This window comes from Chrysochloris asiatica, unplaced genomic scaffold (assembly GCF_000296735.1).
Source record: "Chrysochloris asiatica unplaced genomic scaffold, ChrAsi1.0 scaffold00285, whole genome shotgun sequence".
Taxonomy (NCBI): Eukaryota; Metazoa; Chordata; class Mammalia; order Afrosoricida; family Chrysochloridae; genus Chrysochloris; species Chrysochloris asiatica.
In genome coordinates, this window is record NW_006408803.1 from 2534305 (window position 1) to 2562287 (window position 27983).

General features: G+C 35.8%; 1 protein-coding gene across 1 annotated transcript in view; it reads left to right on the forward strand.

The window, feature by feature from the left end:
- Positions 1–27983, forward strand: part of LOC102830315 (CXXC-type zinc finger protein 4-like) — a 35320-nt gene that overhangs the window by 422 nt on the left and 6915 nt on the right. Inside the window, exon 2 of the mRNA XM_006874560.1 lies at positions 1–591. This exon is cut by the window's left edge and continues 10 nt beyond it. Within this exon, the coding sequence (XP_006874622.1) occupies positions 1–591 (591 nt within the window). The remainder of the gene's footprint in view (positions 592–27983) is intronic.

Genomic DNA, 27983 nt, shown 5'->3' on the forward strand with positions numbered 1-27983 from the left:
GGCGGCGGCGGTGGCGGTGGCGGCGGCAGCAGGACCAGCATGCACCACCGAAACGACTCCCAGAGGCTGGGGAAAGCTGGCTGCCCGCCAGAGCCGTCGTTGCAAATGGCAAATACTAATTTCCTCTCCACCTTATCCCCTGAACACTGCAGACCTTTGGCGGGGGAATGCATGAACAAGCTCAAATGCGGCGCTGCTGAAGCAGAGATAATGAATCTCCCCGAGCGCGTGGGGACTTTTTCCGCTATCCCGGCTTTAGGGGGCATCTCATTACCTCCAGGGGTCATCGTCATGACAGCCCTTCACTCCCCCGCAGCAGCCTCAGCAGCCGTCACAGACAGTGCGTTTCAAATTGCCAATCTGGCAGACTGCCCGCAGAATCATTCCTCCTCCTCCTCGTCCTCCTCAGGGGGAGCTGGCGGAGCCAACCCGGCCAAGAAGAAGAGGAAAAGGTGTGGGGTTTGCGTGCCCTGCAAGAGGCTCATCAACTGTGGCGTCTGTAGCAGTTGCAGGAACCGCAAAACGGGACACCAGATCTGCAAATTTAGAAAATGTGAAGAGCTAAAGAAAAAACCTGGCACTTCGCTAGAGGTCAGAGGAGATGATTTCTTGTTTCCCAGCCTCCCTCCTTCCCTGCTCACTCCCCTCTCCGCTCCCCTTCAGGGCTTCTTGTCTAGCTTCAAGATGCAATACCCCTTTTCTGAAGCTTCATTCATGTTGTAAGATACTGTGGTAGGTGAATTGCAGAGGCAAGGCCTCTGAGTCTGGCTCCTCAGTTGCACCTCATGTGGAACCACACTCCAGATGGGAAGAACAACTCTCCTTTTTTCTCTGAGGGTGGGGGGATAATGTAATTGGTTTGAAAAATCAGAGGTTTAACATTCAATATGGTCAAATTTTCTCCTTGATATTTAAAAATCCAGCCTCCTTTAATTAGAAAAAACAAAAAACACATCTATGCCCAAAGGTTTGAACACATCACACCCTACATAATTTTTATTGGCTATGAAAGGAGCTCTGGTAGTATAGTGGTTACAAATCGGGCTGCGAACCTTAAGGTCAGCGGTTCGAAACTACCAGCCGCTCCGCGGGAGAAAGATGAGGCTTTCTACTCCTGTAAGGATTTACACCCTCGGAAACCCTGTACAGGGTCGCTATGGGTCGGAACCGACTTGACGGCACTTAACAACAACAACAATGATAACCATATTAGTGACCCAATTATAGGAGGACCCTATGAGTGGCACACAAGCCTACCTCTTCTTAAGAAAGAAACAAACAAAACCCTAATCCAACAGTGAATAATTAAAGCTGAATTCAAAGGGGAGTTTTCCCACTCACTTTAAAATAGTTTTTCCCGCAATGCTTCCTATGTTATTTTCCATATATCTTATTTTTTTGAGAAGGCAGAAACCATGTAGAAAGCTGAATATCCCCCTGAAATTTTAAGGAAACCGCACTTAAAGTGATACAATTAGTTAATTTCACAGGTTATGGCAATTTTGTTGAAACCTTATTATAAATAGTTTCCGAAAGTAATGATTCTTAAGATTTGGTTACAGAAAAATTTTCTTTGGGCTCTACCTTTGACAAAGTAACCATTTTGTGGGTTGCCAATATTGTTCCATACACCAAGCACAAATTTGGTTGCTACTCTATTTGACCAATAGCAGTTTTGGGTTTTGTTTTTATTTTTTGTTTTTTCCTGTGTGTCCTTAAGCAGAGATCACTAACATAACTGGGAGTTTTTTTTAAACTATCTTAAATACAAAGACTGATATGTTTGGTGGAACTTTCTTGTATCCTGATCAAAACAAAATGGGAAAAAATGAAAACTTACAGGTAAAATGGTTTGGGTGATATATTAAGCAACTAAATATGAACAATCATATTTAGTCACTTGGTGTTAAAATTTAGAAGAGGCGGTTAAATGTTCATATATAGGTGATTTATAATTAGGGACAATCCAGGAACTGTTTTAGGATGAGAGAGGTTCTCACAAGTTGTCATCAGAGGTAGATGTGTTTTCTTTTGAAAATTGTGAGTACAGCTAAAGGTGTTTTCTCCAGGTAGGGATGAGAATGAGGCACTAAAAGGAAAAAGCATAAAGGATAAAGATCTTTGTTGCTGTTGAACATATGAAAAATAGTGTTGTTGTTTGTGTTCTTTTTTTTTTTTTACTCTTATTACTAACAAACCAACAAACTTTGAGTTTCTAAAAATCAGAATTGTATTGATACTTTTATTTCTTATGATCAATTCCATCAAAATATTGCAATGATTACTCTTTATAAAATAATCTAACTCTTCCTCAAAGTTTAACTTTACTCCAGAGAGGTTTGTCACATTTCTTTTGACAACTCTGTTTAAGCAAAGACAATAGTAAAAGTATTTTCCTAGGTAATAAAAATTATTTTTTGGCTTTTTAAAAATCTATTTATTTTAGGTCTCTAAGGCCCAGTGCAAATTAAAAGAATACTGTAATTGTTAATGCACACTTTATAAGGAGTACATGATTTTTCTTTTTCCTCTTGAAACTTTGTATCTAGAAATGTAGAGTATTACTACTAAATCTTCAATTTTAGTGAGACCCATAACACTGCTAATATTCAAATTTAAGATATATAATGCATGTTTTTGTAGTTGTGTGATGTCGAGTCAGTTTTGACCGACCCTGGGAGGATTTCCAAGTGCAGTTGATGCGTTTGAATTGTCGACCTTGCAGATTCCAATCCAGTGTGTATGCTACACTGTCACACCAGGGCTCATACACTGCATAGAACCACTAAATAATTCTGATTAGTTTAATATATAAGCACTCTGGAGAAACACATGTGAATATAACTGATTTTCTGTACCAGTTCCTATGCTGATAAATAGATTTTAATTTTTTTCTTACTTTATATCTTTATTTATATCTTTCTGACAAGCTTGCTCTGATGTTTACCTTCCTTAGATATTTTGATACAAAATCCCATTGAATCACCTTTTTCTTCCTATTTAAAATCCATATACACAAAATTTCTATTTGTTGCTTTTCAAAAGGTGGGGCATGGATGTAAGTGGTTTAAAAATCAAAGATTTGACCTTCAATATGGTCAGAATTCTCCTTTGATGTTTAAATAGCCACCCTCTGAAGATGTTCTCTTAACTTGTAGGCTTCATTCTAATCGAGGCTCAAATCTAAGATTATTAGAGGGAGGCTATTTGTCAGATGGAGTCCTGGTGTGGTATTATGGGTTAATGCTCCAGACTGCAAAGCCATTTGAACTGCAAGGTTGTCGGTTCAAGCTCACTAGCTGCTCATTGGAAACCCAATACAGGGTCACTATGGGTCAGAACCGAACAGACTCGATGGCACTTAACAACAACAGTTTGTCAGATGGCTCATTGTTATTTTGATTTGCATCTGATAGGAGCTCTGGTAACATATTGAGTATGAGTTAGGCTGTTAATCTCAAGGTCAGCAGTCCAAAATGACCAGCGGTTCCATGGGAGAAAGATGGGGCTTTCTGCTCCCATAAAGATTTACAGCCTCAGAAACCCTATACAAGGTCAGTATGAGTTGGAACCGACTCCATGGCTCACCATCATCATTTGTCAGAAAGAAAGAAAAGAAACAAGTTTTAAACATTGGCTAAAATTCTATTCAAGTCATTAAAGAGGGCAATAACAGCATGATTGCCTTAAGCACATGTGTAACCACACAGTTATGGTTGTAGAAAACCAGCTGGATGCATGTCAAAGTGACAGGTCTGACATGACTGAACCAAAGCTGGAACAGTAGTTGCAGGTCAGTGAAAAGTTCCCCTGCTGACCTAGCTTCCTTCTCTAATTTGATTGCTGTAAATTCTCATCATCTAAGGATATATTTTAGAGTTTGGTTAGACTCACTGAGTGAAGGCAGGGATTCGGGGAATCATGATGAATATTACCTGTGAATTTCAAGTTTAAGTTCAGTAGCTAGTATTTATTGGTTTTAAAATATGGAAACCAGTTAACATCTGGATCACAATCATAAATTGCATTCTTATCACTTCAAGCCTGTATGCCCTTCTTCCTTTTTTATTTCTCATCCCAAAGACTAGAGGCATAATAAGATTTTCAGTGTGATAAAACTGAAATTTAGACAGACTCACTTGTATGTTTTGGGATGTTTGCCTACTTTTTAAAAAATCCTCCCTTCTAGCATTCCTTCTAAAACTGCTTTAATTATTTCCAGATTTCTCTAAATAGTCTCACTTTAAGAACATCTTAATGCCTTAGAAATATATGTCTAAAATCACTTCTTAATATTTTATGTTAGCATTAAACAAATTTAGTTTTTCAAAGATACCTGCCTGCATGTTTGCATATACCTCTGCTCATTCATTACTATATTAAAACATAATCATTAATTACTCAAAGCAGTTATTAAAATTAATTGCTGTATGGCTATGGTGTGATGAAACTTATTTAAGAAAAAGTGTATCTATCCTACACATACCACAAAATGATCAGCCATTTTAGATCAAAGGGGCAGCATTTATAAAATGTTAAAATATATATATAAAGTATATCCTAAATGATTAACATTAAATTCTAGGATAATTAAATGAACAGGTGATCACATAGGAGATTCTTATGACAATAAGCTAAATAATAACACTTTCTTTCCTGAAAAGGTAATTATTCAGTGTTTATATTCATATCATTTATATTTATGATACTAAAGTCTAATTTTAAAAAATATCCCAAACTGATATGGCTCAAGGGATAATGATATTTCATGGGCAACCCCAGCCTCTTAGTCCCTGAACATTGTTCAGGTGACATGATTGATCTCTGTGGGACAGCATTAGAGACCACACAGATCTGGTTTCTCTCCCATTAGTTGATTTATGGAATTACATTAGCAAGCAGAGCCTCAGGAGGTTCCCCTGGCCCCACTCTGTGCTTTCTTTGCTGCAAGTTACACCCATACCACCAAGGCATTCAGTGAGCTTGAGGACAAATTAGAAAGATGCATGTTATAGTGAACTTTTTGAGAATCTGGAATATTAGGAAAAAGTGTGCACCCACTCTGTTTGCTGAGGCTTTCTTTTCTTCTCTTTGTCTTTAAAATTTCCTGAATGTACAGGCCACTGATAATTTTTCACAAGCTAGATGTACCTTTTTTAAAGTGCTTGAGGGAGAACATTTAGATATTGTCTCAAATTATAATGATTTAGATGAGTGTATTGTGGGGAGGAACTTGTTTAGGATGGATGGTGGTAAGTCTAAGAGATCCAAACACAAATGGCAGTTGTAAAATTCTGGGCAAAATACTTTCTGTAATATGATGCCTGCCTCCTAAAGAAATTTGCTTCTAGATCACACACATAAAATAATCTGTAATGTGATGTTGCATGGAGTCCTCATGTGGTTCTGTGGGTTAATACACTTGACTCCAAAGTTGGTTTGAACTGCGAGTTCGGCAGTTCAAGCTCACCAGCTGCTCCTCAATGAGGTCGCTATGGGTTGGAACTTAGTCAACGACATAGTGTGACACTGCAGAATAATGTGCTGGACCACAAGGTCAGTTTGAGTTGTAAGGTCTGTGGTTCAAACCCAACAGCCACTCCTCAGAAACCCTATACAGGGTCATATGGGTCGGAACTGACTGTATTGCACTTAACAACAACAAATAGTTAAGTAGGGAGCCCTAGTGGTGCAGTAGTTAGAGTGATCAGCTGTAAACTAAAAGGTTCACAGTTGAAATGCAACAGCTGCTTGCTTTGTGGGTGAAAAATGTAGCAGTATGCTGTCCTGAAAATTACAGCCTCAGAAATCCAATCAGGCTGTTTTGGTGTGGCGCTGTAGTATTAGCACTGGACTGCAAATCACAAAGTCAGCAGTTCAAACCCACCAGCTGCTCCTAATCCCATGCAGGGTCACTATGAGTGGAAACCGACTCGATAGCACTTGACGACAACTCTGTCCTACAGGTTGTTTATGAGTCAGAATTGACTCCTGGCAACTAGTTTGGTGTTTATAATTAAATAATGAATTCAGTTAAGGATTGGACATTTGAAGTTAGACAACTTTAAGATTTTTTTATATTTATGGGTGATACAGAAATCTTTCATGCATTAAATGGAAGCTTCCATCAATTGTGGCATAATTTTAAAATGAGTTTTTAATTTCCACATTCAAGAACCAAAATATGACAGCATACATACATTTTAATCTAAAAATGCAAATATATAATTAGCAATAAAGGAAAAAGAAGTTATTTAGCAAAATTCAAACAAAATTATAGTGTGTAAGCACTAGGATGTACCATAGACTCTGAATTTTATAAATGATGGGAAAAAAACTCATGAAAGTTCTGTTTTGACAAAAGTCACAAAACAGATATGTAGCCAGGGAATGCAACTATACTTGCAAGAACAATGAGGTTCTCTTTCCATCACTAGATTTAATACAGTAGAGTCAAAATTGTTTTTAAAAGGATGTATTTTGAATAACTCAAAATAATATCATATCCAGAATCATGTGCCTTCTATGTAATCTTTTAGATGGCAATTAGGAATAGTAAAATAAAAGCAATTAAAATCCATTTGCAAATTGCATTGTAGCACTGTTTGTTTAAAATTCAATCATCATTACATAAAATATAAACAGCGAGCGTCAACTAGAACAAATTAAACAACAACAACAAACTTAGGTTCAGTTTAATCAGATAAAATATTTGAATATTTGAAATAAAAATGTAAGTGTATCTAGTGATGAGGGGGGAAAATTACTTGATTCTTAAATTTTTAAAGTAATTCATTACTGAAGTATGCCATAATTTGGTGAGCCAGTGGAATCTAATTTTCTGAATGGTTAAGAATATTGCATAATCATACAAATATTGATAAATGCAGAACAATTTAATAAATCATCTGTTAGACTAAAAATCAAAAGGTGTGCAAAACAAGGATGGGCATTTAATCCACATTTGCCTAGTTAGAACATTGTTTAAAAGGTTTGAGACTGAAGATCTATTGAGGGTGACACTAAGACACTGATAGAATATTCTTTTTAGATTACAATGTAAAACATAAAATTGTTTGAATATTCCCCAGAGAGTTTGAAAGTGTGTTTTAAAATAGTACTGTGAAGTAGTTGTTGTTCTTAGAATTTACTGTGCAAACTCAGTTGGTCAGAATGTCTGAAAAAGTAGTACACTTTTACCCGAAAATCATTTGCTATTTAATGTTGCTTTGAGAAAGTTTAACAAGATGTCCTGCTATCCAGTGCATTTCAATTTTGCTTAGTTTGCACAAAATATGTTTTAAAATGCTTATGTTTGTTATATAGTAATGTTTACTTAAACTAATAAGTCAAATGCAAGGTTTTTATAAATATACAAATTTAAGTATGATGAACTTATCCTTTAGTTTTTTTTCCTTTCTTTCTAGATTAATATTTAAAAGGAAAAATATGAACCCAAAACAGATGGTAAGATCTTTCATTTTTGTAAGTGGTATGAATTTCAGTCACTAATTAGAATGTTAGGTGATCTTGGCTGGGGGACACTCTGGAAAACTCCATTTTTATTACAAAAACTTTTTATAAGATATTTTTTCTGATATTTGTACATTTTGAGGACTGCATGTTTGCACAATTATGTCCCTTTGCTTATGCCACAGTCCTCCTTCCTATTCTTAACAGACTTTTCTATTTAGCATTATGCTATAGGAATTTCCAAGTATTGTGGGAGGAGCATACGGATGCGTTTATCTGTATGTCATCTTGTGTTTCATCATATGCAAACATCTGTCCTGAAATTGAATTATTCTGAAGGGTAATAGAAAAGCTTCCCTCCATTCAGCATCATATGTTTTCTGTTGTTTATTGGGTTATGTTGCACCATACTTCAGATGCGACAGCCATTTAATAATGTTGAAGACTTAGCTCTGCAGGGGATAAAAGGATCCCAGCAGGCTTGTTAACTTCTACTCTAAAATATTATGAGAAATACATTTTTTTTTCCCTCTGTGAAACTTCTGAGATCTCTCTTTATTTTAAGAGGATAAAAATCTATAGTGAGGTATGAGATCAGGCCTGTTGAATTTTTCTATTTTTTTTTTTTCTATCAATATTCAATCCATCTCTCATGTTACATTTCTCACCTAAAGCAAAGCAGAAAAATAAGCACTTTTTCAAATAACTCATATTAAAGATCCAGTTCCTTGGCTGATAAAAAAAAAAAAATTACTATTTAAACTATTTATACTCAGAATAATTCCATTATTTTCCTGACTTTTCATTTATTTTATAATTTAAAATTATATTTTGGCTGCATTGCTATATCTTTAGGTAAGTTTTTATAGAAAGAATAAGTGGTAATAAGTAAATATTTGCTCACTCTTTGGACATCAGAATAACTTCTCTCAACTTTATTTCCTCATCTATAAAATGAAGATAATCATATCAACCTAACTTACATTTAAAAGTATGTGTTGCATGTAGACTAATGTTCTTTGCAAACGGAAAAGTAAATTTAAGTCCTCTTTTACATTTACCATAATAAAGTGATACATGACAATGATATTTGAATATATTATATCATCAGATGCTTATAGTTCTTAAAAATTAATACCCCAAAAAGCAAACAAGTTGAGGGCTTGTTTGTTTGTTAGTATTTAAATATTTTAAATAATTTTCCAGTTCCAAAAAGATCTGGTCTGAGTTAACTTAGAAAGAGATAAACTTAATTAACAAGATTTCCTTGTTACTATACTGGCATTGTCAAATGCTAGGGAGAACTGAGCAAATAATCTAGTGAATTCAATATGATTTGTCAATTTAGACCATTTAGTGTTCTGTTTTACTACTAATAGTTTCGTCTCTTTGAATATGTGTGTGCATATGTATATTTCATTTTTTATTCAATAATGAATAATTTGGCTCTTTTGGACAGAAACAGGAAGCTATTGTAAACACGAATTATTAGAAAGATGTAGTTAAATGCCTATCATGAATTCTGGATGAAGAATAAATGTAACAGATATTGGAAAATAATTGTATACAAACACACATGAGAGGGCTTCAAGAAGTTTGTGGAAAAATTAAAAGATTATGGAATTTTTCCATCACCTTTTGAAGCACAAATACGTAGGAATTTTTTAATTATATAAAGTTTGAGATTAATAAATGTGGATTATTTTTTAATAAAAGGTATTTGTGAAATGAAGAAAGTAAGAGGTAATATGAAAAGAGGAAAGTATTTAAGCAAGGATGCAATGTGTAATAATAGAAATTTGTCTAGATGGAAATGAGCACTTGCTGTGCTTCATCAGGTGTAAAAGTTTTTCAGAGAATGGAACATATAAGAAAAGGGAATATATGTTTTGTGTTCTTTTTTTCTTGATTTGAATCAATATATATGGCTTGAGAGTCAGAGTTGATGCTTAGGTGAAGTGAAGTGTCAGCTGAATTAGAGGCAGGGACAACCAGGTTTTATGGGTAGCTGAAATTATTATTTTTACTTATGCCTTTGAAACATTTGGTAGAATAGTTCCAAAGTGTAAGAGAATCTTTCCAATATGGGTAGGGGATGGGGTTCCATTTATGTCTCATCTGCAACTCAATTCATATTTCAGAGTATATTCTCAAGAAAGTGAAGAAAAGTGTCAAGCTAGGGAGAAAATTTTGCTTAAAGTGCTGTGTCTTGCTCAAGGACTGAAAAATAAAATAACAACCCAAACTGGATGATTGATAGTATCAAAAGTCTAGTGATCAAGTAGATTGAGAAGAGAAAAGGGTATAAGTTTATAGGCTAGGAAGATTCATGGCCATTTCTGTGTATTTCAGCAAATCTGACACACTCCAGAGAGGAAATATTTTCTTTAAAACTTTGCAGAATAAAAAGAGATGAAATACATACTGTAAAAGTATAGAAAACCATATCAATTTGATTGTATGGAAATGGTGATTGTTAACAATGGTGAATCAATAGTAGAAAAATAACTATGCTAAGCATGGGTTCTCTAGAGGGAATATTCTTTATAAGCCAAATGAGATCAGTGGTGGTTTTAATGGAGTTGAGAGTTAGGTGAAAGATAAGGTTATCAGTTGCATGGAGATGGATGGGAAGTAAGAAAGTGGGCAATCTTTTATTAAACATTAAATATTGTGTATTTTGCTTTTAATCCATTTAAAAAATAGAAATAACTGTTCTATTTCATTCCCAAAGGAAATACATTAAATCATCTCTATGAGGTTGCTAGATATAGATAAGCTTAGTATGAAGCTTATCTCATGTTGAAGAGGCTTGACTGCTATAGAAAGGTTGATAGTTCAAGTTTACCTAGAGACACCTCTGAAGAAAGGCCTGGTGATTTATAGTAGAAAAGTTAGCTATTGAGGTACCTATGAAACATAGTTCTACTCTGGCACCATGAGTCTGAACTGACTTCATGGCAATTGATTTGGCATTTTTATGGTGTGGAGTTGTGTTTTCAAACTGCGCATTAGTGGTTCATGAAATCAATGTGTTGCTGGATACTTAGAAAGTATAATAGAGTAGAATGGAACAAAAAAAATATAAATTCATCACATTTAAATAGAATAAGTACTACATTTCTATTTCATTTATGTATGTATCCATAAATGCATGTGTATACATGTACTTGGCTGCTATGTAAAATGTATTTCTAATTATAGGTCAAAAGTTTTAAAAGCACTGACTTAGTGGCATCAATGGCACTATTCATCAAGTATGTAGTGAGGAAATCAATTATATTTGTGCATGGAACATTGTTAATGAGATAAAGAGTAAAATTTAAATGTGGTTTTATAAATAGTGTGTCTTTACTTTTTCCAGGCAGGTCTGAATGATTCATAACTATATGATATTACAAACCACCTAGTTAAGCCTTGATAAATTCAATTTAATTTGATACGTCTTGGTTTAAAAACTGTTATCCTTTTAAGATCTATAGTCTTATAGATACATTTGTATATGTGTGTTTGCATGTATATACATCCACACACATGTATAGGTACATATATGTTTGTGTATATGTGTGTATACACACAGACACACACATATCCTGACTTAAGGGATGCAAATTTTTCTTAATTCCTAATGCTTTTTAATTTTTTTTGCAATGTCTGTGTGATGCTCTAATTCTAGTCCTTCATCCAAGGTACTTAGTTCACTTTTCATATTTCTAATTCTCAGTCCAATAATGGACACATTGTTGTTTAGTACAGTGGAGTCAGTTCCAACTCATAGTGACCCTGTACAGGGTTTCCAAGGCTGTAAATTTTTACGGGAGCAGAAAGCCTCACCTTTCTCCTGCGGAACCGCTGGTAGTTTTGAACTGCTGACCTTGCAGTTCGCAGCCCAATTCGTAAACACTACGCTACCAGAGCTGGACACATTAGATATGATATAATTAAAATGTTAAAAACACATTGGAAAAAATTTCAAACCTATTTATAAACTTATGGATTCCTTTTTTACACTTGACTTAGTTCTTTTCCAAATCTAGATAAGAAACAGATTGATATGGTCCCGACCTTACTACTTAAGTGGTTTTTGTTGTTGTTAAGTGCCGTCAAGTTGGTTCTGACCCATAGTGACCCTGTATAGGGTTTCCAAAGAGCAGCTGGCGAGTTTGAACCGTCGACCTTGCAGTTCAAACGACTTTGCAGTCTGACACATTAACCCACAGTGCCACACCAGGGTGTAGTATAATATTAGTTACTATTAACATTCCTTAAAGGAGCTCTGGTAGCTAAGTGGTTACGAATTAGGCTGCGAACCTTAAGGTCAGCGGTTCGAAACTACCAGCCGCTCCATAGGAGAAAGATGAGGCTTTCTACTCCCGTAAAGTTTTATACCCTCGGAAACACTGTACAGGGTCGCTATGGGTCGGAACCGACTCGATGGCACTTAACAACAACAACAACAACATTAACATTCCTTAATTTAAAAAAATAATAATAACAAAAAGTATGTTTGTCTTGAACATAGAAATCTATGGTACAATTTGTTTCAAGTCATATTTTATAATATGAGACCCTGTCACAATATAGCTTCATTTGAATGATAAAAGCTATATTGTGACAGAAAGAAACAAAGGGAAGAGAAGGGAGAGAGAGAGATGGAGAATGGAAGGAAAGAGGAAGGGAAGATAAACTACCTGTAGAGTTATTACAGATTTAATAGAAATTCAAAAGAAGCTCATTGGCAGAAAGGATTGTCATGTTCAAGGTTATCATTTTATGTGTGATTTAAATAAATGAGTAGAAAGAGTTAAAGGCTCTGAATGTCTGCAGAGTTTCCATGGATGTGGTTTTAGGCCCATTAGTAACACCTCAAACTTTATTTTCTTTTCATTTGTTATAATGGGGAAAATCAGATGAACTGTTTCAGGATAATTGATTGGCTTTTCATTTTACTTAAAAAAATATATATCTTTAGATATAGTTCTCAAATCTACAGCTAGAAGCATAGAAAAGCCTAGATGAAGAGACAAAAATGGTCAAAATAGCAATGGCATTTAAGGAGCTAGAGGTATTCCAGTCCCTGAATAACAAGGATAATTATTCAAACTTAAAAGAGGAATTTTTGAATGGTAATAAGGAAAAATTATTGGAAAATATAGGATTGCATATGACCCAGAGGAAGAATGTGGGAAATAATATGAATCACTATCCCCTATAAATCCTTTGCCTATAAAATTTAGACTTGTCATTATACTTTGCTAGTTACCTACATGAATGTGATTAGCTTTGCATAGAAAGAACACATGATGCTTACAGAAAAAGAGGTTTTGTTGTTGTTAGGTGCCATCAAGTGGGAACTGACCAATAGTGGACCTTATGCACGGCAGAACGAAACACTGCCCGATCCTGGGCCAACCTAACTACTGTTGCCACACTTGAGTCCATCGATGCTGCCACTTGGCCAATCCATTAAGTTGGGGGTCTTCCTCTTTTTCTCTGACCCTCCACCATACCAAACATGATATCCTTTTCTAGCGACTGATCCCTCCTGACGATATGTCCAAAGTTTCAAAGACAATGTTTGGCCATCTTGGCCTCCAAGGAACACTCTGGCTGCACTTGTTCCAAAACGGATCTATTGGTTCTTTTGGCAGCCCATGCACTTCAATATTCTCCAACACCATAACTTAAAATTATCAATTCTTCTATGGTCTTCCTTATTCACTGTCCAGTTTTCACATGCATATGAGGTTGTTGAAAATAAAAAGAGATAGTCTGTGAAAATTCCCTTGAAGAAAAATTTCAGTCTAAATACTTGAAGACTTGCTCTAGAAAAAGTTGTGCCGATAAAAGGATAGTGGAGAATATTTAGTTTTTTAAGAGCTATGTAGCAGGTAATAGTAACCTGATAATAATAATTATATAATTCTACTATATACCTTCTAAAGATGGTGCAATGGAATAAGCACTGGCCTGCTAATCAAAAGGTAGGCAGTTGACATATCCAACTCATCACCTGCTGTATAGGAGAAAGATGAGGCTGTCTTATCTAAATGTCTCTCAGTAATTCTTGGACAATAAAGCATACTATAGTTTCTAGGCTGAACCTATCGCAGAGGTTGGATACTTACTGTACAAGATTCTGAATCAAATGAGGTTTTGTGTATACTTCCAAGATGATACTTGACTTTGCCTAAAAGAAAACTTTCTATTAAACTTGCTTTCATTTTTATGTGATGTGGAAAAGCATAAATATTTCTCAAATTCACAAAATAATAGTAATCAAAGAGAAGCACCATAATTTGAAATACTTCTAGAGCTCAAAAGAAACTGTTATATTTTATTTGAATGAAAGATAACAAGGTTTTCCAAGCTAGAGTTTTGATTTGTTGTTGTTATTATGTGCCGTGGAGTCAGTTCCGACTCTTAGAGACCCTGCACAGGGTTTCCGAGGCTGTTACTCTTTACGGGAGCAGAACGCCTCATCTTTCTCCAGCGGAGCAGCTGGTAGTTTCAAACTGCTGACCTTGTGGTTCGCAGCCCAATTCGTAACCACTACGCTACCAAAGCTCCTTTGATAATCAGGTTAAAAATCACTTCCTAATCTACTTTTAATGACCTCTTATTTCATTACATTTTGTATGAATATTCCTTACTTTCTTTGATAAAAGAGTGGTACAGTTTGCTGCCTGCTTTAGAATTAACCAAGAATTTCAAAATTACCCATCTGCCTGGCCATAAAAAGATTGTTGCTGTCTGTTTTCATAACTAATTAGCAATAATTTCACCTAGCATTGTTGCATTCCACAGAAATTAGTAGAGTGACTTTGAGGGGAGATAGAATTAATGAACTTGTCTTTTCCATTTTAATATGTGTTTATAAATATTTGTTGTTGATGTTAAAGGCCTTTGAATCAGTTCTAATTCATAGCAACCCCTGTATAGGGTTTCTGAAGAGCACCTGGTGGATTTGAACCATTGACATTTTGGTTAGCTATCCAGTACTGATCCTACAGCACCACACCAAGACTCCTATATATATTTATATGTATATAGATACAATGAAAAATAAACATGAATATATAAATGAATTACAAACATTTTAATCATTTTTGATAGTACTGATTTTTATTAACCTAAGATCTGCTATTTAGTCCCAATTCTTATTTAGTTTCCTTTTTATGCATAAACCAAACAAGGCTGTAACCTTAACAGAAACAGACGGCTACATCTTTTTCCTGTAGAGCAGCTAGTGGGTTCAAACCACTTACCAAAAGGGAAGAACATGCTCAGCACTTCTCAAGCTGAGGGAACTGAAGAAAAAATTCCAACCTCGACTTGTATTGAGGGATTCTTTGAGCAAAATACTGAATAAAGAAGAAAGCATCAAAAGAAGCTTGAAGGAATACACAGAGTCACTGTACCAAAAAGAAATTGTCAATGTTCAACCGTTTCAAGAGCGTATGAATAAAAGCCAGTGATCCTGAAGGAAGAAGTCTGAGGTGCACTGAAGTTATTGACAAAGAACCTGGAATTGATGAAATACAAATTGAAATATTTCAATAAAGTGATGCAACACTCCAGGCACTCACTCATCTATGCCAAGAAATTTGGAAGACAACTACCTGGCTGACTAGAAAAGATCCATATTTGTATCCATTCCAAAAGGAGGTGACCCAGTGGAATGTGGAAATCACCAGACAATATCATTGATATCCCATGCAAGTAAAGTTTTGCTGAAGGTAATACAGAAATTTCTGCAATCATTCTTTGACAGAGAGCTTTCAGAGTTCAAGCCAGTTTCAGAAGACGGCATAGAATGAGGGATATCATTGCTGATGTCAAATGGATCAGAGAATACCAAATGTTTACCCAATTGACTATGCAAAGGCTTTTGATTTTGTGGATCATAACAAGCTATGGAAAGCATTGCAAAGTATAAGTATTCTGGAACACTTAAGTGTGTTCATGAGGAACCTGTACATAGACCAAGAGAAAGTCATTTGAAAAGAACAAGGAAACACCAAATGATTTAAAGTAGGGAAAGGTGTGCACAACAGTTGTATTCTTTCACCATACTTATTCAATATGTATGCTGAGCAAATAATTAGAGAAGCTATATTATATGAAGGAAAATGTGGCATAAGGATAGGAAGAAGGCTCATTAACAACCTGAGATATGCAGATGATACAATCCTAGTTGCTGAAAGCCAAGAGGACTTATCAAAAATTGAAGAATACAGCCTTTGGTATGGGTTGCACCTCAATGTAAAGAAAACAAAAATCCTCACCACTGGACCAATAAATTATGTCCATATAAATGGAAAAAAGAATGAAATTGTCAGTGACTTCATTTTGTTTGGATCAACCATTAATTAACACTCATGGAAGCAGCAGTCAAGAAATCAAACGACATATTGCATTGGGTAAATCTGCTGCACAAGACCTTCTGGAAGCGTTGAAGAGCAAAGATGTCAGCTTGAGGACTAAGGTGCACCTGACCCAAGCCATGGTATTTTCAATAACCTCATATGCATTCGAAAGTTGGACAGTGAATAAGAAAGAACAGAGAAGAAGTTGTGAATTTGAGTTATGGTGTTGGAGAAGAATATTGAAAGTACCATGGACTACCAAAAGAACAAATAGATCTGTGTTGGAAGACATACAGCCAGAGTGCTCCTTGGAAGATAGGATGGCTAGACTTTCATACTTCAAACATATTGTAAGGAGTAACCAGTCACTGGAGAAGATATCGTGTTTGGTAAAGTAGAGGGTCAGTTAAAAAGAGGAAGACCCTAATGAGATGGATTGGCACAGAGGTAGCATCAATGATCTCAAACAAACATAATAACAATTGTGAGGTTCGCCTAGAATCGGGCAGTGTTTCATTCTGTTGTGTACAGGGTCACTATGAGTCAGTAGCAACTGGATGGCCCCTAACAACAACAACAACAACCTTTTGGTTAGTATCTGACTACTTAACCATGGCACTACCTGCACTCCTCTCCTATGCATGTTGTTGTTATGAAACACTGCCCAGTCCTGTACCATCTCATAATCATTCCTTCATTTGAGCCCATTATTACAGCCACTGTCAACCCATCTCATTGAAAGTTTTCCTCATTTTCAATGACCCTCTACTGTGCCAAGCATGATATCCTTCTCTAGGAACTGGTCTCTCCTGATTACATGTATAAAGTACACAGGACAAAGTCTTGCCACCTTTCTGGCAGTCCAGGGAAAATTCAATATTCTTCCACAAAGGCATAATTCAAATTAATCAATTCTTATTTTCCTTATTCATTGTCTAGCTTTTGCATGCATATGAGCTGATGAAAAATACCAGGGCTTGGGTCAGGTGCACTTTAGTTCTTAATGTGACATCTTTGCTTTTTAACACTTAAACATGATCTTATACAATGATCTCTTAAGACAAGAAGTTAAAAATTCTACATATGTAGAATTTTATATATCTAAAAGTATTACTCTTTTTGTTTTCTGCAGTACCATATTACATTTCATTATTCTATATCCAAGTACTTTTAAATTACTGTTAGCTATTATAATACTTTATGTGTTCGAATGGCATGGTCTGAAATGTCTTTCTCTAATTGGTGAAGTGGTGGTGTGCCACTGAGTCAGTTCCAACTCATTAGTGACCCTGTATGGGTGTGGTGCTGTGGGCTAATGCATCAGACTGCAAAGTCATTTTAACTGCAAGGTCGGTGGTTCAAGTTCACCTGCTGCTCCTTGGAAACCCTATACAGGGTAGCTATGGGTCAGAATTGACTCGACAGTACTTAACAACAACAACATAGGGTTTCCAAGGCTGTAAGTCTTTATGGGAGCAGAAAATAATTATACAGAGCATTAATTTAAAGATTTGCTTAAAGAAAGTAGTTACATTAGATGCTAGAGCAAAAATGGGTACCGTTTTGGTAACTTCAGAACAAATGTGAATCATAGTGTTAAATATGAAGCAGATTCAAAAAGCTCATGGAAAAAATAGAATTAAGAAATACTGGAAACTTTTAAAGCTTCCATGTATCATGTATCATTTTCTTTTCTACCAACCCATCCCCACATTCCCTTTTGAACAGTCATTTTTCTGACAACTCTACCACAATATTGATTTAATTTAGCAACTTTTTCATATAACTGACATATAGAACTTTTTTTCTCTTCACAAAAAGATAGCTTGAGCTACCTTTTTAAACCATGCATAAAAGTCTATGTTGGAGAGTAGTAATAATGAGAATAGTGGTAGTGGTGCAATTAGAGGGTGGTGAGGAAGAAGCATCCACATTTGCCAAGCCAATGAGTATAAATACCAATGAAAATACCATCTCTTTTTCTACACTATTACTTAGAGAAATCTCAGCTGCAAAGCATAATTTGGAAACAGGCAGAGTGCAATATTTCTTGTTATCATATTTCAGGCCCCAAAAATTTGGTCAAAAAAGTTATCCAGTTACTTATTTAGTGTTTTGTCCCTTCTAAACAGGGAGCTAACATATTAGTTGTGGTGATAGTTTTGTTTTTAGTTATATATAGATGGATAAGTGAGTCCTGGTGTGGCACTGTGGGTTAATGCACTGGACTGCAAGGTAGGTTTGAATCATGAGGTTAGTGGTTCAAGCTACCAACCGCTCCTTTGAAACCCTATATACCGGGTTGCTATGAGTCAGAACTGACTTGAAGGCAATTAACAACAAGTGGTTTTAAACAAGTGTTTAAGGGATTGGCTGCTAAGCAAAATGGTGGTAAATTAACCCATCAACTTTTGCAAAGGAGAAAAATACGGAAATCTGCTCCCATAAAGATGATAACACTTTACCTTTACTCTGTCCTATCTGATCACTATGACAGAATTAACTCAGTAGCAATGAAATAGCAAACACTTACACAGTTTTAAATGGATCAGAATTATGAGAAAAGTTTATAAGATTATATCGCATATAATATACAGATACAGAAGAAGAGAATAGTTGTAACTAGGAGGTTGAACCTGTGTTTATGTAAATAATAAAATTTAAATTTGAGGTGTGGTTATTAATATATAATATAAAAATAACTAAATTATTGGACAATGTTTATCATTTATAATATAGTAATTTATTATAAATGAATTGTCAAGGGGACACTGAATAGTTTAAAATCAGGAAAGGTGTGTAACAGTGTAGTATTCTTTCACCATACTTACTCAATCTGTATGCTGAGCAAACAATCTGAGAAGCTGTATTGTAAGAAGGCAAACGTAGCATCAGGATTAGTGGAAGACTCATGAACAACCTGCAATATGCAGATGATGCAACCTTGCTTGTTGAAAGTGAAGAGGATTTAAAATACTTACTGATAAAGATCAAAGACTACAGCCTTCAACATGAGCTGCACTTCAATGTACAGAATACAAAAATCTTCACCACTGGAACAATAAATAACATCATGATAAATGGAAAAAAGATTAAAGTTGTCAAATACTCCATATTGCTTGAATCCACTATCAACACTCATGGAAGTGGTATTCAAGAAATAAAATGACTTCCACGCATTAGACAAATATGCTTCAAAAGACCTCTTTAACAGTGTACAAGAGCAAAAATGTCAGTTTAAGGAGTTAGGTATGCCTGACCCAAGCCATGGTATTTACAAAAGCCTCATATGCAATGAAAGTTGGACAGTGACTAAGGAAGACTGCAGAAGAATTGATGCATTTGAGTTACAGTGTTGGAGAAGAATGTTAGAAGGACCATGGACTGCTAGGAGAACAAATAAATCTTTGTTGAAAGAAATACAACCAGAATGCTCTTTGGAAGTGGGAAGGCAAGACGTCGTCTCTCATACTTAGAACATAATGTTAGAGGAGGCACCAGTCATTGGAGAAGGACATCATGCTTGGAAAACTGGAGGGTCAGAGAAAAAAAGGAAGATCCCCAATGAGATGGATTGTCCCAATGGCAGCAGCAATGGACTCAAGCTTACCAATGATTGTGAGGATGGTGCAGGACCAGGCAGTGTTTTGTTCTGTTTTGCATACTGTTGCTACGAGTTGTAACCAACTCAGTGGCACCCCAAAGCAATTGTTAAGACTTACTTCCTAAAGGAATTTGTAACTGTGTTGTTATTAAGTGCCATGGAGTTGGTTCCAATTCTTAGTGACACTGGATAGGGTTTTCAAGGAGTGGCTGTGGTTAGGAGTCCAATGCTTATCCTATTGCCACACCATCCAATACATTCTAATAATTCTATTATAATTACTGAACTATTAATTTTTCAAGTATATTATTTATAAATAGCTAGAGTCTCTTTTGGGAGGATAACATTAATATTTTCTAGATACAATTTTATATCATGATTATTCATTATGAAGTTTTATAGAAATGTGTGTATGTGTATTTGCATTCACAATACTGTATATGTAATACACTTTTCTATTTCTCCAAGTAGGTTCTCCAAACACTAGTGAAACATTGAGAGTAGTAGTGAAAATAACCCAATATTTTTACTGCCTTCGCAAATCAGATCAGGCAAAAAGTAGGAATTTTTTGTTTTGTTTACTTTTGTTTTACTTTCAAGAATCTTTTATCTTCTGTTTCTTTGAAAAACTCTAAAGTATGAAAGTTTTATTTGGAGCTGAAACAAAATCTATTTGAATATTTAAAGACAACCATTGAAGCTACTAATACTTTTGTTGTATTTGTATGTGTCTATTGCAACATTTAAAATAGATTTGAGTGTATAGATTCAAATGCAGTAAGTTTTTAATTTCAAGATCTGAGCAGCCCAGAGAAGCAAGAAACAATCTTCACAGTCTTTCAGTTGGTTTTACAAGAGGGTGCATTAGCTAATTAAAACTTGAAATTAACTTTGATTTGGTTGGAAAAAGTGAACCAAGCACCACTATAAGAGTATTCAGAATGATTGTATTACTTACATTTCTTTCATTAATAATAAATGAGAAAAGGTGAAATTTTTGTAAAGAATTTTGATTCACGTAAAAATAATAGTATCTCAAACTGCTGATCTCTGCCTGAAAGGCATTACATTAGAGATATTAGAGACATCCTAGTTTAAAATAGAATTCGGAATGCCTAAAAGAATCAATGAAATTTTTATATTAGAAAGTACATTAATAAATATTACAAATATATATGTAGTGTTTGTTGTAGTTGCTGTTAAGTGCCATCAAGTTGGTTCTGGCTCATTGTGACCCTGCGTAGGATTTCTGAATCTGAAATTTTTTTACAGGAACAGAAAGGGTCATCTTTCTCCTGCACAATGCCTGGTGGGCTCAAACCATGTGATTCAACAACCTTGTGCTTCACAGTCCAGTGGTAATCCTACAGAGCCACCACAGTCCTATAATTTTTCTGTTGTTGTTGTTAGGTGCCATTAAGTTGACTTATAGTGACCCTATGCACAACAGAATGAAATAGTGCCCTGATTTTAAATCATTCAGTGTCCCCCTGTTCTGTTCAAATGACTGCCTCTTGGACAATGTACAGGTTTCTCATTAGCACAATTAAGTGTTCCAGAATACTCATTCTCCATTATCATGATCCACACAGTCCAAAGACTTTTCATAGTCAATAAAGCACAAGTAAATATCTTTATGGTATTCTCTGCTTTCAGCAAAGTTCCATCTGACATCAGCAATAATATCTTTCATTCTTCATTATTTGAATCTAACTTGAAACTTGGCAGTTCTCTGTTAATGTACTGTTGCAGCTGTTTAGAAAGTATTTTCAAAATTTTTCTTGCATGTGATATTATGATATTGTCCGATGATTTCTGCATCCCATTTGTTCTTCTTTCTTGTCTTCTTAAATGGGCACAAATATGAATTTCTTCCAATCAGGAAGCTGTCTTCCAAATTTCTTGGCATAGTTGAGTGAGTGCCTCTAGTGCTGCCTCAGTTTGTTGAAATATTTCAGTTTGTATTCCATCAGTTTTTGGAGCCTTGTTCTTTGCCCATGCCTTCAGTAGAGTTTGGACTTCTTTATTTAGTATCATTGGCTCTTGATCATATGCTACCTCTTGAAATGATTGAACATTGACTGTTTTTTTTTTTTTTTTGGCACAGTGACTCTGTGTATTACTTCCAACTTCTTTTGATGTGTTCTCCATCATTAAATAATTTTCCCAATGACTCCTTAAGTATTGCAAGTCATTCCTTATTTTTTTCCTCCATGATTTCACCTAGAGAATTTCAGAGCATTTTATTACTTTTGGGTTTTCTAATTCCAGATCTTTGTCTATTTCAATATAATATTTGACTTTGTCTTCTTGAGTTTTCCTTTGAAGTTTCCTGTTCAGTTATTTTACTTACTCATTTCTTCCATTTGCTTTAGCATCTCTATGATGGAGTGCAAGTTTCAGAGTCTCTTCTGACATCTATTTTGGTCTTTTTTCTTCTTCTTCTTCTTTTTTTTTTTTTTTTTGGTGTTTTATTGTGAATTATGTGATAGTTTACATGGGAGAACATCCTATCACATATCGTTTGATTGCCACGGTTACAATCCCCTCCACGCATCATCAACAAACCAAAGGGTATACACTACAAGCCTGCACCCCGTCGTCAGCACACAGCCCCTCTCCCTCTCTGGATCTAAAGTCTCCAGCTGCTCCATCTCTTCACGTCATAATCTCTGCCTCTGTCTCTGGCATCACTGCTTCTCTCGGTAGGTTCCCACTCTCTGCTCTTCTCCATTGATGGTCCCAGGCCCCTCCGCTCCTACACTGAAATGTTAATCACTGCCCTCCTTGCTATAAAATGTTTACATTTCCAACCCTCACAATCAGTCCTGATAACAATTATTCACTATTGTATCATAAGAGACCTATCTGCAGTTCATTTCATCAGCCCTGCCCAGACAGATTGGATACTACTCACTGGAGATTCTACCTTCCCCCACACCCTCTGGATCTAAGTTCCCTCCTGAAAGCTTGTAAGCCAGTCACTTCTTGCCTTTGTAGCCCTCCCCCCCCTTTTGGGTAGCTAATGTCCAAGTTGCCCATCCCTGTCTACTCTGGGTGTGGAGGATTTGTTTCCTCTTTTGAGCTGCTGTATCCATAGGTGTAGGTCAAGTTCATCAAATTGTATCAGATTATGCTTTTTTTCCTCATCTTTTTTCTTCTGGTTGAGCTCTGGTCATCCAGTCATTGAAGCCACGTCAAGTGGGTATTATCTGCAAGTGTGGGTGTTCTTGCACATATCCCCTCTCTTCTTATCAGCTGAATGCTTCACTCTCTACTCTAGTCCTCTCTGGCTATGTCATGGACTCTGGGCCCAAGACTCCCCAGGTTTTGCCACACTGCTGGCGGACCAAGTCTCCACCCAGATTCACAGGAGTCTATTGAACATTGTAGGGCTTATCTCGCCACTTCATTGCTGTTTTTCCCTCACTTCTCCTTGTGGGTGACCAGCGTGGTCTCCAATCAGAGCATGTATTCCTATTGAGTCTTAGTCTTGGAAGAGGGTTTGCACTGAGGGGACCCAACCACTTGCCTTGATGTCTCCTGGGCAAGCAACTTGCTTGTTCTTGTAGCAACAGTCAGTCTGCATCTATTGTTTTGTATGTTTCCTGTAGGTCTTTCTTTCAAGAAGTATCTTCTGTTCTTCTAGCTGCTCCAGGCTGGTCTGCTCATCCTTTCAAGTGGAAATTTCCCATCTCTGAAGATCTGGATGTGGTTCAGGTTTCCACCTATAGTCTTATGTATTGCAGAGGCTCTGCAGAAAGCCTCCTTCACTGGGCACGTTGTAGCCCCATTTTAGGTATTCCAATCAGTTATAGGCAGAAGATGGACTTACAAGCTTTCTATGGTGATGTTTCTGGCTATTCATTTCTCTCCCTCTCCAGTGTCTATTTTATAATATAATGCAAGGAAAGCCAAGATTCAAAAGACAGCCAAGCATCTTAACATTATTCCCCCCTTTTCCTCATTCCAACATGTCTCAATCTCTGTATCCCAGAGCCCTGTTGTTCCAAGGTTGTGCATACATCATTATTTACCTCTGTTCCACTTAGCCCATTCAAACCTACCTACTTGTTCTCCCATCTTCTTTGTTCTTTGATTCCCCTCTACCTTCTTGTATATTGCCCCCCTCCCTAGCACCCAAACTATCCTGTGTCTATTCCCTGCCCTGTGCTTCACTTTCCCCTCCCTCACCTCACCCCACCCCCACATCCCAGCAACCAGCAAAGAATCCACCCTGCTTTAGTATGGGTTCTTTTTCTTAGTCTTTTATATTAGTGGTATTATGCAGCATTTCTCCTTTTGTGACTGACTGATTTCACTCAAGATAATGTCCTCAAGGTTCATCCATGTTAGGTGGTGGCTTGCAGCTTCCTTGTTGTTCTTCAAGGTAGCATAATATCCCATTGTGGCTATGTACCACAGTTTGTTTATCCATTCTTCAGTTGATGGGCACTTTGGCTGCCTCCATCTTTTTGCTATTGTAAATAGTGCTGCTATGAACATTGGTGTACATATATCGTCTCATATTGTGGCTTGTGTTTCTTGTGGGTAAATACCAAGTAGAGGAATTGCTGAATCATAAGGGATTTCTATTTTCAACCTTCTGAGGAAGCTCCATATTGCTTTCCAGAAAGGTTGGACCTTTTTGCAATCCCACCAGCAATGCAGGAATATCCCAGTCTTGCCACATCCCTGCCAGCATTTATTGTTCTCTACGGAGTCCTGGTGTGGTGCTGTGGGTTAATGCGCCAGACTGCAAAGCCATTTGAACTACAAGCTTGGTGGTTCAAGCTCACCAGTCACTCCTTGGAAACCCTATGCAAGGTTGCTATGGGTTGGAACCAACTCGACAGCACTTCACAACAACACAACAACAACATTTTTGATCTTTGCTATTATTGTTGGTGTGAGATGATGTATCATTATTGTTTAGATTTGCATGTCTCTAATGGCTACTGATCGTGAACATTTCTTCATATCTTTGTTGGCTGCCTGGATCTCTTCCTTGGTGAAGTGTCTGTTCATATCCTGTGCCCAGTTTTTAATTGGGTTATTTGTCTTTTTCTTGTAGAGGTGTTGTAGTTTCCTATATACTTTCTTGTCTTCTTAATGATCTTTTGCATTTTTCCTGTATTGTTTTGTTGATGGGATCCCATAACTCTTCTTTTCTTTGGTCATTAGTGTCTATTTAATCAAATTTGTACTTTACATGATATCTAAATTCAGATGGGATATGGTCAAGGTCATATTTTGGCTTCATGGACTTGTTTTAATATTCTTCAGCTTCAGCCTGAAGTTGCATATCAGCAATTGTTGGACTGTTCCACGGTCTGCCCCAGCCTTGTTTTCACTGGTAATATGGAACTTTTCTACCATCTCTTTCTTCAGATGTAGTCAATTTGATTTCTGTGTATTATATCTGGTTAAGTCCATGTATATAGTCATTTTTAATGCTCTTAAAAAAAAAATGTATTTGCAATGAAGAAGTCATTGGTCTTGCAAAATCTATCATGTGATCTCTAGCCTCATTTGTATCACCAAGGTCATATTTTTCAACTACTGATCCTTCCTCTTTGTTTCCAACCTTTGTATTCCAATCACTACTATATGCTAATTTTCTAATATTATCGCAAGTTATAATTTTATGAATTTTGAAGCTAAGCTCAGCATTATGAGTTGTCTAAACTGTTTGAAAACTTAAGTCTGTTTCTAAAAATCATTAGTTTTAAGTTTAATGTTGACTGTTTTTTGCATTTTTCATATATTTAAGTATGAATGATATATCCTACATATGCTGATATGTACATATGTTTATATATATATGTGTGTGTGTGTGTGTGTGTGTGTGTGAATATTTATATCTCATCTTGAGCTTTTAGGAGGTGAGCTTCTATTAGACTTGACTTATTTTTAGCAAGAACATGTAGGTGTGTGCTCAGTCTTAAACCACTGCAGGTCACATGAGTGTTTAGTAGGCCCCCAAAAGAGAAGTTTTTGCTCAGCTACTGATTTTTAAGCTTTGGGGATTCTTATTTATTTGAACTTGTTTAATGTCTTCATTTCTGATTTAATGAAAATCAAACTGTAATGCATTTCTGCCAGAGACATTTTAATATTGTATTTTTTCAAAGATTAAATATAGAATGTACTTGTCCTTAGGTTTTGGCATTCTCTTATTCAAGAAAATCCCTTTGCTTTAGCAGAAAAGCAGAATACATACTTTTAAGCTTGTTTGGACTGTGCAGGGATGAATTCTCTGGAACATCATGATTTACAACAGTACAGGAAGGAGACCCAGAGCTGAAATTTTCTCTGCAGGCCTCCTGGGAACAGACTGCTGTTTGTCAGTATTTGCACCTGCATGAGCAGTGAAGGCTGCCTTAAACAATGCTGATGAACTCAGTTCTATTCTTTACTCCATCCCCCTTCTGTTCCAGGGGAATCTGGCTTTCCTGTCACTCAGAATAACAGTTTCTTGCAAGCGTCACTGAGATCTAGAAAGGCTCAGTAATATCATCAAGATTGTATTGAATGTATACAAACTGAAGTCGCTGATCAGAATACTTAATACTCCAGATCAGTTGCTCAGCTCCTGCTCCACTACAAGAAAAGTTCCCTTATAAGAACATTTCATATGTTGACAAAATTAGGGAAAATATGCTTCAAAATTGGCATACTTAATCAGAAACCTGTAACTTAAGACAACAGTTTAACTTTGAAATAATGAAAAAAGTGTTGCTTCACAAATCATGGTTAAAAGGACCCCGTTTAAAATACATTTCTTGCAAGCCTAATGAAATTGGATGGACGATTGGATATACATCTTTTGTGTGACTTATAGGACACTATGGAGTTTTGTTATCTTTTTAACCCTAAAATAAAACTGTAAGAAAAATATCACTTCAAATTTCAGATGGATGTTTTGATAATTCACTATAATTAATACACAAATTGTTTCCATATTGTTTCTTACATGCTTACTAATAATTTGGTCATTTCCAAACTAATCATTTTTGGATTTTATGACTTCAAAAATCTTAACATGAGGAAGATTTTTTTTTTTCTATAGCAATCTATATACAACAAAACATTTGCCATTTCAGCCATTTTTATATGTATAACCCACCCACACAAACCCCACTTCCCTGAAGCAGTGGATAATCCACACTATTACACCTAAGATCCATACTGGTCTTCATGTATACATAGTAATATATACCCATGGTAATGCAATTTTGTGACATCAAGTTACTATGGAAAACCAGCGCTCTGCTTTTCTCCTATTTACATTGCTTAATTATTTTTTTAGTGCTAAAAAACATTGAAAAATGATTATTCTTTTCCTCATAACGATCTTTAACATCAACTGCCATTTTATAAAGCTTGCTTTTTTCTAGATACTGCAAATAAAAGTGAGTAGTGGAAAGGAAACACAGCAAGGATAAAAATTTGAAAAGGAATTTCAAAGTGTATTTAATGCATAAGACTTCATCTCATTAAAAAACAAAAGCACTCCATATATGCATTTTTTATTTATCTTCATAAACATGTTTATCAAAATATGAGTTTATATAAGTATATATTTATATTATGGTTTTCAGTTAGCATCTGAGAGCATGTTGGCATTTCTCTGTCATACACTGTACACATAAGTATGAATATATATGTATGTTTATTTTTAATATTTAGTTAGATCTGTAATTATAGATCTATAGTTTCATGGTTATGTTTAAATCTAACATCTTGCTAAAAATGACTTACATTTATTTAAGTATACATACTTAAATAAAATTTATTCTTGCTTGGCAACAAGTTGCAAGTTAGCATCTGGTATAAACTTATACATTTTCATTCACTGTGTGTATGCATGTTGTTATTGATATTGTTGTTAAGTGACCTCGAGTCAGCTTCAACCCATAGCAACCCTGTATAGGATTTCTGAGAAGCAGCTGATGAACTTGAACTGCCAATCTTGTGGCTCATACGACTTCACAGTTCAGCGCATTAACCCACAGTGCCACACCAGTATTCCATGTGTGTGTATAGTAGTGTGGATATTAAAACAAATGTTATTCTTTTTTATTTCATGTAATTCATTTAATAATGGCTAAATACATGTAATCAGAATATATAAATATTAAGTTTGTTATTCAAATGTTAATTGTAGGAAGTAGTAAAGGGGTTTTTCTCATGAAATAATCAAATTACTGTAACCCAGGTATAGGTTCTGAGTTAAAGAGGAGAAACCATAGTTAATTATCGGGTTTAAGGAGTAAAATATTAATAGGATCACCACTTTTTGACAGGAAAAGCATACCATATTGTATGTGTTTTTAAAAAACACTCAAGTAAAATATATATTGTTAAGTGCCATTGAGTCAATTCTGACCCGTAGTGACCCTGTATAGGGTTTCCAAGGAGCAGCTGGTGAGCTTGAACCACTCACCTTGCATTTCAAATGGCTTTACAGTCTGGCGCATTAACCCATAGCTCCACACCAGGATTACACACACACACACACACATATATATATA